We start from the raw sequence: 13,018 nt of genomic DNA, 5'->3' as shown, positions 1-13,018 counted from the left end.
CCCGGGGGCCGGGATGGCGTGGGATCGCCGGATGGATTTAGGCCCAAATCCGGACGAAAACGAGGAACCGGGTGCGCGACTGGGCCGAATTACGCCGTCCGGATGGAAAAAACGCTCGCCGGGGGCCTGTTCGGGGGGACGAGTGGAGATGCTCTTATTGTTTAGTTATCGCATCACGTTGTAGTTCACTAATCATGCCTTGCATAATTAAACATCAACTCGGTACATCTTTATTACTACCTCAATTACTCCTACACACGGCTGCGAGAACAAGACTAACCGCGTTCCACATGTGGAAGTTTGAGAGGGTAGTATTATAAGCGGGCAGAGTCGCAGAGACGCGTATGGATCGACGAGCGTCTCGGCATATATATCCCACTTCATCCTACGCAGATGGGAAGAACACAAATGATCGAGAAGTTCTTCTGATCCTCTCTGACTCTACTCTTAGCTCGCTTATCCACTTCCAATTATTTTCACTTCCTAGCTCGCACTAGCAAGTTAGCTAATGGCGAGGTCATCGTCTCCAGTCAAGGCCTCGCTCCCGAAGCAGCGCCGCCTGCTCCGTCCTCGCCGTTCTCCAAAGCGCACCACCGCCCTGAGCCTCCCTGGCGCGGAGGAATTCTTTGCTGTCGCCGAGCACCTGGTGCAGCAGGACGCCGCCGCCGCTCCAGCGCCTGGGTATACCACGGCCTCTGACGAGACCCTCGCGGTCCACGCCGGGGAGAAGCTCCGGAAGAACGGCATGGCGGACACGGACTCGATCGCGACGCCGATCGTGAGCGGCACCACGCACTGGTTCAAGAACTCGGACGACCTCATCGCTTTCAAGGAAGGCAGGCGCCACAGCTTCGAGTACGGACGGTACGGCAACCCCACCGTCAGTGTCCTCGAAGAGAAGATCAGCGCGCTGGAGAGAGCGGAGGCGACGCTGGTCACGTCCTCCGGCATGAACGCCATCGTCGCCACGCTGCTCGCCCTCGTGCCGCCCGGCGGCCACGTCGTGACCACGACCGAGTGCTACAGCGAGGCGCGCGCCTTCATCCGGGAAAGGCTCTCCAAGATGGGAATCAGGGTAAGGACACAATCCAGCTCGCATCTCTAGCAAGAAGAGCATGCATGCTTGCCCGATCAGTTCTAATTATACTCTACGTTGTTCGCTTTGCAGTCCACCTTTGTTGATCTGAACAACATCGTGACGCTGAAAGCCGTTCTTGACCAGGGCGATGTAAGTTTCGTAACATAAATCATGAATTCATGATGATCATGTATAAGTGATACCGATGGTTTCTGACATGCTTAGCTACTTACGCAGGTGACACTCTTTTACACCGACTCTCCGACGAACCCCCACCTCAAGTGCATCGACATTAAACTCGTCGCCGAGCTGTGCCACCAGAAGGGTACTCTCGTGTGTATTGACAGCACACTTGCCTCGCCGATCAACCAGAAGCCCCTCACCCTTGGCGCCGACATTGTCGTGCACTCCGCCACAAAGTACATCGCCGGCCACCACGACGTGAGTATTTGCCTAGATCACATATCTTCGCTAGACAACCAGCACGTACTAGTACCATTTTGTTACTTTAGTGTCTAAACTATAAAATAACTAATGCATCTGTTCTTGCAATTTAATTTCAGGTCATCGCAGGATGCATTAGTGGCTCCGAGGCGCTCATCAAGACAATACGCGCATGGCACCAAGACCTCGGCGGCGCCATCAGTCCGGTATGTAGTAGTAAATCAAACAAAAGTTAAAATAGATGTAGTTTGTTCCACAATATTCACACGCTTGAAATGTTGGATTTGTCCTTCAAAACTAACAACTTCTACTCATACTTACTGCAGGATGCGGCCTACATGATCATACGCGGCCTCAAGACGATGGCGCTGCGCGTGGAGACGCAGAACCGCACATCCTTGCGCATGGCGCGCCTGCTTGAGAACCACCCGAAGGTCGAGCATGTGTACTACCCTGGGCTCAAGAGCAGCCCGTGGCACCACATAGCCAAGAGCCAGATGACCGGTTTCGGCGGCGTTGTCAGCTTTGAGGTGGCGTCGGACCTTCACGGCGTCATGAGGTTCATAGACGCGCTCGAGATACCCTTCATTGCGACATCGCTCGGCGGGTGCGAGAGCCTCGTGCAGCAGCCGGCAGTCATGTCCTTTTGGTACGTACGTTACGCGCGTTCTAGGATTGTTTCTGCTTGCAACGTACAGAATGCAGCGTGCTGCGGGCATGATGAAATTTTTTTACTTACATGCATTGGTTTCTGTTTTCATCAGGGGTACGAGTGACGAGGAGAAGGCCAAGAATGGGATCAAGGATAACTTAGTGAGGTTTAGTTTCGGGATTGAGAAGTTTGAGGATCTCCGAGATGACATTCTCCAAGCCCTGGAGAAGATTTAGGACTATATCCTCATCAACAATTTGTATAGTGATTTGAGAAAACTAGTTAGGCAGAAACCTTTTGTAGATGCTATAGCCTAACAATATAGGTAGTTGATTAATTTGTGCTGAAGATCAAAGAAGGATTCTTTTATTATTTTTTTGAAGGCAGACTAAAGTTTGATGATAGACAGAAATATATGCCATATGTACTCGATCCATTCTCAAATATGTGTACTTCTAACTCTTATCTAAGTTGATTTAATTTTTCACCAACTTTACTGAAAACATTAACAACATATATTAAGTGTGAATACATGAAAGAAACAATTTAAGATTCATCTAAGACTTGTAAAAATTTACTAGAACATGAACATGCCTTCCATTTGTTTAGTGAAATTCTAAAATAATTATTACGGTCTATCTCTACTATTATTTTTCTATGGTTTACATTATATATTTAAGTGATGATAAAAAACAACTTAGGGTGTTTTCATGAGTAAATATATTTTTCTACGGTTTACATTATATATTTTTCTATCGTTTACATTATATGTCCAAGCGGTGGTGTTATCGGCAGATATGCTTTGGGAGTTAAAGCTACTTGACCATACCTGCCAGTGAACACCATTGGCATCGATTGGTGGGAGATATGATGTAGGACACATGTGGACATAATCTCCCGCCATGGCTATTACAACATTTGGGCCACCGAAACCCAGTAGCTGAGTTTAAGAACCGTGACCTCCCTTCCTCCAAGAATGATGGAGGACGACCGAGGATCCCGGATCCGACCATGGCGGCACCATCCATCGCTTCCGACACCCAGGATCAATGTTGTGACCTCCACATTGCGGATTATCACCACAAGAGAAGAGAGTACTAGCAAGATGCACATGGGAGAGGGAGCTTTGTGCACCCGAGGAGCGGGCGTCGATGTCACCATGGGAAAAAGATCGTCGATTGATCGTGGGAACGTCGGCGGCGATTAGGTTTATCCCCCGCCACACGAGGGCGAGACGACATGGGTACAAGAGAGCATATAATAGATAGATTAGTTCATATACACATCTAGGAGCCAAAACACCACCTCTAAAAGAAAAACCGATACTATGTAAGTCCATAGTTTGACCCTAAGTATTCTCATACATCAAAATCTTTATAAAAATTGTAATGTATTTAGTTGGAAATTTATTTTATATTCAGTTATGATTTTCCTCAAGGTGTGTATGTGGGTTCTAAAAAAATTATATCAAAAAATGTAATGTCTTGGTAAAACACAATTCTCATCTTATGCCAAAGACCCCCCCCCCCCCCCGCCCACACACACACACACACTAGTTGTGACTACAATGATAGTAATGCCGTTTTCTTTTGCACTGATAACGTGATAAAGTTGTATTATTATTAGGGTGTGACTATTTATTAGTCGACTCATAACTAGTTTCGTTCTCAATCAGATGATGTCATCAAATCTCATTTGCAATTTATGTTGCAAATCCAGCACGAATCACGAAGCAAATCCAGCAGTGTAAAACTTGACTGAGCACGTCCTTATTATTATACCGTGAACCCCAATAGAATTGTCCCGCACTCCCGCCATAGCTATTGTAGCATTTGGGACACCCAAATCCAGCAGCTGGGTTTGAGAACCGCGATCTCCCCTCCTCCAAGGATGATGGAGCAGTACCGAGGATACCGGGTACGACGCTGATGGCACCGTCCATCGCTTCCGATGCCCAGGATCAATGATGTGACCTCCATGTTGCCGATTATTATCACTAGTTAAAATGCCCGTGCGTTGCACCGGGAGAAATAAGTCCTAAAATGCTACAAACCATCTTTGACACTTCTCCAACATAATCAATCCTAAAAATATTAGATTGCGAGTCCTGGCTACACCCACTTGAAATACCGCATAATTCTAATGATGGTGGATTCCACATTAAAATTTTATTAAGATATGGATTCAAAAAATAGAGTTATTACACACAAAAAATTAACCATAAATAATTTCATTAACGAAAATCGGGTTTATTATGCGCATTGATGAGTGGCCAAAAATAAAGTCGTACATCCATGTGTACATGTACGTAATAATCAGATCCTGGTGATGGGCCTCGACGCATATGCCGGTCAAGCTGCCATGGTGTTGGTGTTGCTGCCGGCAAAGTTGCACTTGTGTTGCCGATGGTGAGCTAACGCGTGGCCATGCCCCAAATTCAGACTTTAATATAAACAAGCAGCTAAATAAAATAGGGTACTGATAATTTACTTGTAATTTTCTATATTGGGAATTCCATCCACAAACAAATATAAATTATTTAATAAAAAATAATAAATCCCTAATAAAAATAAATAATATATAGAGAGTAATCTGAAGATGTACCTTTGCTTCATTCTGGGAGTGCCCTCGATTAGGAATCTCACTCCAACAGCAGGTTCACATGCATGATGTATCGTCTCCTTTGGTAGTGTGCACATCTGCTTGTTTGTTAACCAAACAAAGAATGGAGAATCCATCCATAAACTTTGTTAAGCATACGCAAATAAGCACATACCCATACTGTATCAGCATCCTGTATAATCCATAAAGCTAGAATAATTGAGATTCTTTGCCATGTGTCATCACACGGAGACCGAGATCAGTCGGCGTACAAGGAATACATTGGCTTGCTTCCGCGCAGTGCGTGATAACCTTTGTCTGTCTCTACTCCACATGCTTGTCCACGCCAGTCCCCGACGGTGCAGTCGCTGGCCCAAGACTACTACAGCACAAAGCTCAGATTGCCTGCGACGTTGTGGCTAGGATGGAGACCACAACCAGTGCATCGCAGCGCTGGCGACATCGGCGCATAGATGGTTCGGATCAGGACGCCATTGCGGCGACGGCGTGGAAGTCTGCCTTCGCTCTGTTTGCTCGCCGGAGCCGTGCTTGCAGGCCGCCGAGCTGCTACTTGCCTCGCGCGGACAGGGATCTCTGGTCGTGGTTGTTGCTGTTGCTTGCCTCGGGTGGACAGGGATCTTAGATCGTGGTTGTGCTCTCCTATATATGGAACCAGGGGTGGGAGTTTGAGGTCGTGATGGACATGGAGTTCTTTTCGTCTTTCGTATACGATGCAAACACGTGAAGCAATCAAGGTGGAGGTGAAACGTGCGACGTAAGAAACGCCCTACCGACGGACGAAAGCGTACAAATGTCGGACCAAAGCGTATTTTGATGGACGAAACCGCGGAAACGTTAGCTCCTTTATTATTAGGTATAGATTATTATTAGGTATAGATAGATATAGATAAGAGAAGATAATACTAGCAAGACACGGATGGGAGGGAGCTGCATGCACTCGAGGAGCGGACATCGACGTCACCATGAAAAAAAGGATCGTCGATCGATCATGGGAACGGAGGCGCCGCCGCCATCACGGGAGAGGACGAGACATACGTCCCATGGAAACCTCGGAGGGCGAGCTTCCCCACTTGCTTCAGCTGAGTTGGCTAGCGTAGTTTTCCATATATATTATGCTGTGGTATCCTGTTACGTAGATCTTACTAGGTCAGATGTTTTTTTCTGGCAAATCTAGCATCACCCAGACAAAACCCACAAAGTTAGCATCAATCACCCAACAGATCATATATATGCACATGATTTCCCTGCTGGTAACCAAGCTAGGTACTCCGTATTGACAAGCTGAAGGCAACACGTACCCAAGTCGCATGACAGAAATAATTGCTTGCGTAGCTACGCTACGTAGTGTACACACACGCAGCTTTTGACGACTTCCTTGTTTTCTCTTCGCCTAGATTCGTTCAGGTCCCCAGGTCATATTTTTAAGTGATAACATGACGTTGCAGTTAACTGATCATGCCTAGCTTAATCAAACCTCAACTACATTTTTTTTTCAATAAAGGGAATATATTAATATCAAAAGATATCAATTACATTCAGTCTCTGCAACAACGCACCACCCTAATGACACTACGGATGTATACAACAAAAAAATAGAAAAGAAAACTAAGAAACAAAAATCCTGATACAGTATCTCGAGTCTAACAACAGCAATACATCCACCACCAAGACAACACCTGAAATACAGACTCTCCAAAAACGACGCCTTCAAAAAGGGAACAATGCTCTAAGACCGTCGTCGTCCAATCAAAGATCTTAAGTTTTCACCCTGAAGATAGTCCCCGCTCTCAAAACCATGCCTCCAACAAGGTCATTGCCAGGCACAACCAGTTAAGGCCAGATCTTAGATTTTCACCCTGAAAGGTAGGACTCTGAACTTCACATGTGTTGTCGGCCCCACTTTCATACCGCTGTTGTGAAGCCCGGAACACCAAGCAAGTCCCTCAACAACGCGTAGACTTGAACCTCCCTTAGCTAGTCCTCCCATCCGGCCTTCATAAAATTCTCTTCTTTCGACTTTCATCATGGATCCATAGTCACTTGATGTCAACACAGAAAAAGAGCTTCCCGCCGTTCCCTCCAAAACTAAACGGTCGGAACAAAAGCATGGGTGCACGCGACCGAATACCACCCGATCCAGCGAACTCCAGACATAAGATGCACTGTTCCATCCGCTGGCGGCGCCTTCCGGAACTCATCACTCCGGCTCGATGAAGAAGATCAACATCTAGAAGGTCTTCGTCTTGGCACGTGAGGAACCCTAGGACCTCAACTACATATATACAGCTTTATTACTGTTGTGAAATGTATATGTGGATTGCCTAGCCCTTTCCATCAGTTCGGATTTTGGTTCAAGTGGCTAGTGCATGAAGCTTAACAATTACTACCTCAATTACTCCTACACACGGTTATGCTACTCCGTATCAAAAGACAAACTATAACTACACGGCTGCGAAGGCGAGACTGACCGTTCCACATGTGGAAGTTGGAGAGGGCAGTATTATAGGTGGGCAGAGACGCGTATGCATCGACGCGCGTCTCCGAACAGCTGCGGCATATATATCAGAGTTCATGTACGATCGAAAAGCTCATCTCCGGAAGATTAGGGGCATTTTGAAGTGCCACAACTCCTGTACCGTGATGTAGTGAGGATGACGCCGCCGCCGCTCCAGCTCCGGGATACACTAGTGCCTCCGACGAGACCCTCGCGGTCCACGCCGGGGAGAAGCTCCGGAAGAACGGCATGGCGGACACGGACTCGATCGCGACACCGATCGTGAGCGGCACCACGCACTGGTTCAAGAACTCGGACGACCTCATCGCTTTCAAGGAAGGCAGGCGCCACAGCTTCGAGTACGGACGGTACGGCAACCCAACCGTCAGTGTCCTCGAAGAGAAGATCAGCGCGCTGGAGAGAGCGGAGGCGACGCTGGTCACGTCCTCCGGCATGAACGCCATCGTCGCCACGCTGCTCGCCCTTGTGCCGCCCGGCGGCCAGTCGTGACCACGACCGAGTGCTACAGCGAGGCGCGCGCCTTCATCCGGGAAAGGCTCTCCAAGATGGGAATCAGGGTAAGGACACAATCCATAAATTAACGGGATTTGCTAGTTCTTAGCTAACCAAGTCAATAGCATAAAAACACCACATTGATGATGAAATTTACCATCTATCACCACTTTACGTTTGTGGGATAAAAACCCACCAAATTTTGGTCAGTTTTTTGCGGAATACGCTAAACGTGAATTGACAAGAAATTTGACCACTAGTCAGGGCTGAGGTGGCATAATTTGGTGATGTGGACTGGGTCCCACATGTCAGCTCAATTAAAAAAATATTAAAATCCTAGAAAAACAAATGTGAGAAGAAATTAAAAGAAACTGGGAAGGCCCCTGGCCCCTGCCGCGCCCAACTCCTGCGAGGCTCCGACGGCGCGCGTAGCAGGCTCGGCGGCGCGCGGCTGCGGAGCAGAGCCGGTGGCGTGCGGGCGGAGCAGGGCCGGCGGCGCGCGAGCGGAGTAGTTCCAGCGGCGCGCGAGCGGAGCAGGGGGCCGGCGTCGCGCGTGCGGAGCACGGCGGCGGTGGCGCTCGAGCGGAGCACGGCCGGCGGCGCGAGCGGAGCAGGGACCGGCGGTGGTGGTTGTCGGATGGGGAAGGGGATGACCTCCCCACATTTGTTTTTTTAGGATTTTTTAATTGAGTTGACATGTGGGACCTAGTCCACGTCACCAAATTATGACACCTCAGCCCACGTTTAGCGCATTCCGCAAAAAACTGAGCAAAATCTGGTGGTTTTTTGTCCCGCAAGCATAAAGTGGTGGTAGATGGTAAATTTCACCATCAAAGTGGTGGTTTTATGCTATTGACTCTAGCTAACCTGAGAACAAACTTCATGCTCAGTTAAGTTCTACATCATTTAATTTGCATCGTAATTTGTGTTAGACATGAGTTGCAATTGAGATTTAATGACATGATGAGAACGAAGTTAATTCTCAGTCGACTGAAGAAATAGTCACACCCTCAATTAACTAATGCATCTGGTCTTGAAATTCAATTTCAGGTCATGGCGGGATGCATCAGTGGCTCCGAGACGCTCATCAAGACAATACGCGCATGGCACCAAGACCTCGGCGGCGCCATCAGTCCGGTATGTATACTTCGTAGTACTCTCTCCGTCCTAGTTTGTAAGTCACAATTTTTGAATATCTTAGCTCAAGGTACTAGCTGATTGGGTTTCATTTTCCCTCTCTTATTGGTGTATGCAGTCCCTTTTTCTCTCTTATTGGTGCATGCATTCTCTTTCTCTCCCTCATTGGTGCATGCAACTTCTTTGGCTCCCTCATTAAATAAAATTATGCCTTAGAGGTGGGGTTATGGAACAAATAATTTTGCGGAATATGACTTACGGAGGGAGTACGTACATCAATTAGACGTTATAAATTGTATTGATGTGTGGTACAGTTGTAGTTTGTGTTAGATGTATATATTTGTCTATTGTAGTTACCTCATATGTTAGGGAGCTTTCTGCATATGTGCACCTGTACATGTACTATATATTGTGGCCTTTGGCCCCCTGGTAATACAACAAGCATATTTCCCTAACATGATATCAGAGCAAAAAAAAAATCGATCCGCTAGTCCCGGCCGACGTTGCTTGTTCCCGTCGTCCGTCCCCTGCTCCGCTCGATCTTTGCCTGCTCCGCTCGATCTCTGTCTTCCCCGCCCCGGCCGATTCTTCTCCCGCCCCGGCCGGCCGATCCGCCCGCATCGCCCGCCCCGGTCGATTCTCCTTCAGCGCCCGGGCTCCCGATCTCTCCCCTGCTCTGCTCATCATCCTGACGCCCCGGCCGATCTCCACTCCGCCCCGATTCGCCCGCGTGAGGCCGCCCGCCTGCTCCCGATCCGCTCGATCTCCAGGCCGTCCGCCCGACGCCCGCCAGCCTGTGATCTCGAGGCTCCGCGCCGCCGGCTTCGCCTCCTCTCCGCGTCGCCAGATTGGGCCGCTCCAGATTGGGCCCGTTCCCAGCAGTTGATTTCAATCTGAGATTAAAAAAAAATAAAAAAAAAACCGAAAAAAGAAGAAAAAAATACTCGTCGTCGGCTGTTGTTATCCGATGTCTTCTTTCGCTGATCCCGCCTTATCTTTGGGCCTCCCTTCGGTACTTGGTCTTTGTCCTCTGCCTCCGTGTATGACAGCTAGTGACAAGGTATTAACTTGTCAATTCCTACGAGTAGTAGACTAGGGTTTCGTTGGATGTAGAGGGCAAGTAGATCTCGAAGGTTTCAGTCAAAAAGTACTCGACGATGTAAAAGCTAGGGCTTGTGAAATAATGATCGATCATTTCTTTGTCCCTCGACCCCCCCTTATATAGGAGGTGGAGCCGAGGGATTCGTGATACATAAGTTTACAGAGTCCGGGAGGGTTTCTAACCCGTCCCGCAAGATTACAAATAATGCCTCCTATTACAACTCTAGCTTTCCTTAATAATATCTTGGGCTTCCGAATCTTCTTATCCTTCGGGTCGTGGGCCTTCAGTAAACCCCGGGTACCTTCTTCGGCAGGCCCATTGGGGATGCCTATGTCAGTAGCCCCCGAGATTTTGCTTGAATCGCAGAGTCAGGGAAAATCTCCAACTTTATATTTCTTCAATAACTCTGAACTTTATCATATATCCTTGAATATGAAATTATATATTGCACAGGGATAATGGTAGTTGGGGCTAGTTCATCTGACGGATCAGGTACTAGTTAACTGCTCTAGTGGCAATCCGCAAAAATCTACTTCAAGATCACATCCCTGGACATGATCTCGGGATACTGGTGTAAACTTCGACAGGTGCCGCTTAAGGTCTTACCATTCTGTCGAGTCCCAGTCATATTTTATCGGGTACCTAAGGCGTCCGTTAGGATTTTTCTTCGTATCTGTTGATACGGAAAAAAGTAGCAAACCGACGTCAGAGACGGCGCCACGTCGCTCAGAACGGATCTGGGGTCTTACCTTCGCAAAGTTTTGCGGCATTCAGAGATTATTCGCTACTTTGGCGCTCTGAGAATATATTGTCGAGTGTTTTTTCGGCTGCTGGAATAGCACATTTTATTGAGTCAACGGATGACTTATTTTGCCTTCCCGATGGGAGTATATGTAGAGTTATTTGTATAACTCGAAATATACTCACTTCTTCTTTCTTTCTTTCTTTCTCCTTTCTTTTCTCTTTTTTTTATAATTTCATCGGGCACGCGAACAGCGTTCCCGATGGGAGTAGCCCCCGAGGCTACAGCCAAGGACTAGTGCTTGGTTGTAGGCTCAACACTCTAGTTCATCATGTCGCTATATTGTCATTCTTTCTTCGAACTTTTATATCTATCGGGTGCGCGAACAGCGCTCCCGATGGGAGTAGCCCCCGAGGCTATGGACAAATGCTTCCATTTGGGCATAGGCTCTCGCCTTTTCTATTTTGCCATACTCAATTTTTTTTCTTTTTTCCAAAGTAGCCCCCGAGCATTTGGGCAAAAACTTGTATTTGATCAAAAGCTCTCGAAATAATCAACAATCCTCTGCTGTCGCCATTCTTATAAACCTTCGTAACCGAGATTTTTTCTTGCCAAGGTGACATCATTGCTGACAATAGCCACGATCACTTTATCGGAAAAACGCGAGAACTTCTCTCTCACTGTCTTGCGGGCCCAAATTACGCATTGTATTGACATGTCGTGTAAGTGGGGGACACACGTCCTCCGCTTTTCCTGGCGCACGTACTGTAGCTCCTGTGCTTTCTCGTCTGTATGAAATTACTTTTTACCCCTTGTCCACGTGTACACCATCTGTCCCGTAATCTCTCAATCCAACGGCGCGTCGATTCACCGCACCTCTATATAAAGGCATCGTCTTCCTCCTCTAGTCCTTTCGCTCGCGCCGCACCTCTGCTTCTCCTCTGCAAAATTCTCCCTTGCGCCCCATAGTTCTTGGAGCTCCACCACGTTCGCACCGTGCTCTCGCGCCATTGTTGATGCCACCGCGCAGTGCTCACCAGACACAACACGCCCGAGTCTAAGATGGCGACCGAAGATCTGGGCAATATGGAGTGGGAGAGATCCAAAATCTCCCCTCAGGACATCAATCTACTGAAGAAACTGGGGATCAGCAAGAAAGAAGGCGCGCTTCGCTTTCCCAGCGAAGAAAGCTACCCAACCCCTCCAATGGAGTATCGGGTCAGTTTCGTCGACCACCTCATCCGTGGTCTTTCCGCCCCCATTCACAATTTCTTACGGGGTTGCTTTTTATGTATGGACCGCAACCGCATCATCTTACTCCCAACTCCATCCTCCATATCTCAATCTTCATCACGCTTTGTGAAGCTTTCCTTGGAGTCCAGCCTAACCGGGCTCTATGGAAACGCATTTTCTTCGTCGCCGTAATGGCTCTCCCAATGTTTCCTACAACATTGGCGGTGTTGTCATCTGCGTCCGCCCCGACGTCGAGTACTTTGACGTCAAATTCCCTGACTCAGTACAAGGGTGTCGCAAAAAGTGGTTGTATATTCATGAGGAGAATCATGGCTCCGTTGAAGACAACATCCCTCCTTTGATGGCACCGAGAAAATCTGTCGCCGTCGTTCCCGGGATGCAGAGGCTACCGACGAAGAAAAAGCGGCGACGAAGCCTTGATGACACGCATCCACCAACTCCAAAATACCCGAGGACAAGAACTATCGGGTATCCAAATCACGGCTTATTTCCTTAGGATTAGAGTGCAGCCTCTGCAAGCTCGCAAAAATCCCCTCTGGAAGTATGATGGCGATAAAGATGTGGATCGCTTGTCGGTGGATTTGTCGGTCAAGGATTTAGAAAAACTTGTCCGAAAAATCTCCTCCCTCAACAAGAAAGATCCTGTCCCCTCATCTTGTCGCGTAAAGCCGTATAGCGCCACCAACGCGCTCCCTGAGGTAATTTTTGTATGAACTATTTTTCTCGAGTACTTATTTTTGTTGACATCTTTTGCATAACTTTCTTGTCGACTGATGGCGTGTAACTCACACGTTCGTTGGGAACCCCAAGAGGAAGGTATGATGCGCACAACAGCAAGTTTTCCCTCAGAAAGAAACCAAGGTTTATCGAACCAGGAGGAGCCAAGAAGCACGTTGAAGGTTGATGGCGGCGGGATGTAGTGCGGCGCAACACCGGAGATTCCGGCGCCAACGTGGAACCTGCACAACACAACCAAAGTA

The 13,018-nt window shown here is 47.9% G+C and overlaps 1 protein-coding gene and 1 pseudogene across 1 annotated transcript; both read left to right on the top strand.

Annotated features, from left to right (window-relative positions):
• Positions 1-508: 508 nt before the first annotated feature.
• LOC124678318 (probable cystathionine gamma-synthase 2) lies at positions 509-2,410 on the top strand. Its single transcript, XM_047214223.1, has 6 exons — positions 509-1,075; positions 1,169-1,228; positions 1,316-1,519; positions 1,642-1,728; positions 1,849-2,171; positions 2,287-2,410. The coding sequence occupies exons 1-6, from the start codon at positions 509-511 to the stop codon at positions 2,408-2,410; spliced, it is 1,365 nt and encodes a 454-aa protein (XP_047070179.1).
• Positions 2,411-5,199: 2,789 nt separating this feature from the next.
• The window catches only part of LOC124671654, a 38,619-nt pseudogene continuing 30,800 nt past the window's right edge, over positions 5,200-13,018 (top strand).

The sequence above is a fragment of the Lolium rigidum genome, chromosome 7 (assembly GCF_022539505.1).
Source record: "Lolium rigidum isolate FL_2022 chromosome 7, APGP_CSIRO_Lrig_0.1, whole genome shotgun sequence".
In the NCBI taxonomy this organism is placed as follows: domain Eukaryota; kingdom Viridiplantae; phylum Streptophyta; class Magnoliopsida; order Poales; family Poaceae; genus Lolium; species Lolium rigidum.
This window is presented reverse-complemented; position numbering and strand designations above follow the sequence as displayed.

Coding starts and splice junctions, on each gene's coding strand:
- LOC124678318 (XM_047214223.1), top strand. CDS start 509: ATGGCGAGGTCATCGTCTCCAGTCAAGGCCTCGCTCCCGAAGCAGCGC. Junction 1,729..1,848: donor TCGGCGGCGCCATCAGTCCG/GTATGTAGTAGT, acceptor TACTTACTGCAG/GATGCGGCCTACATGATCAT. Junction 2,172..2,286: donor CCGGCAGTCATGTCCTTTTG/GTACGTACGTTA, acceptor TGTTTTCATCAG/GGGTACGAGTGACGAGGAGA.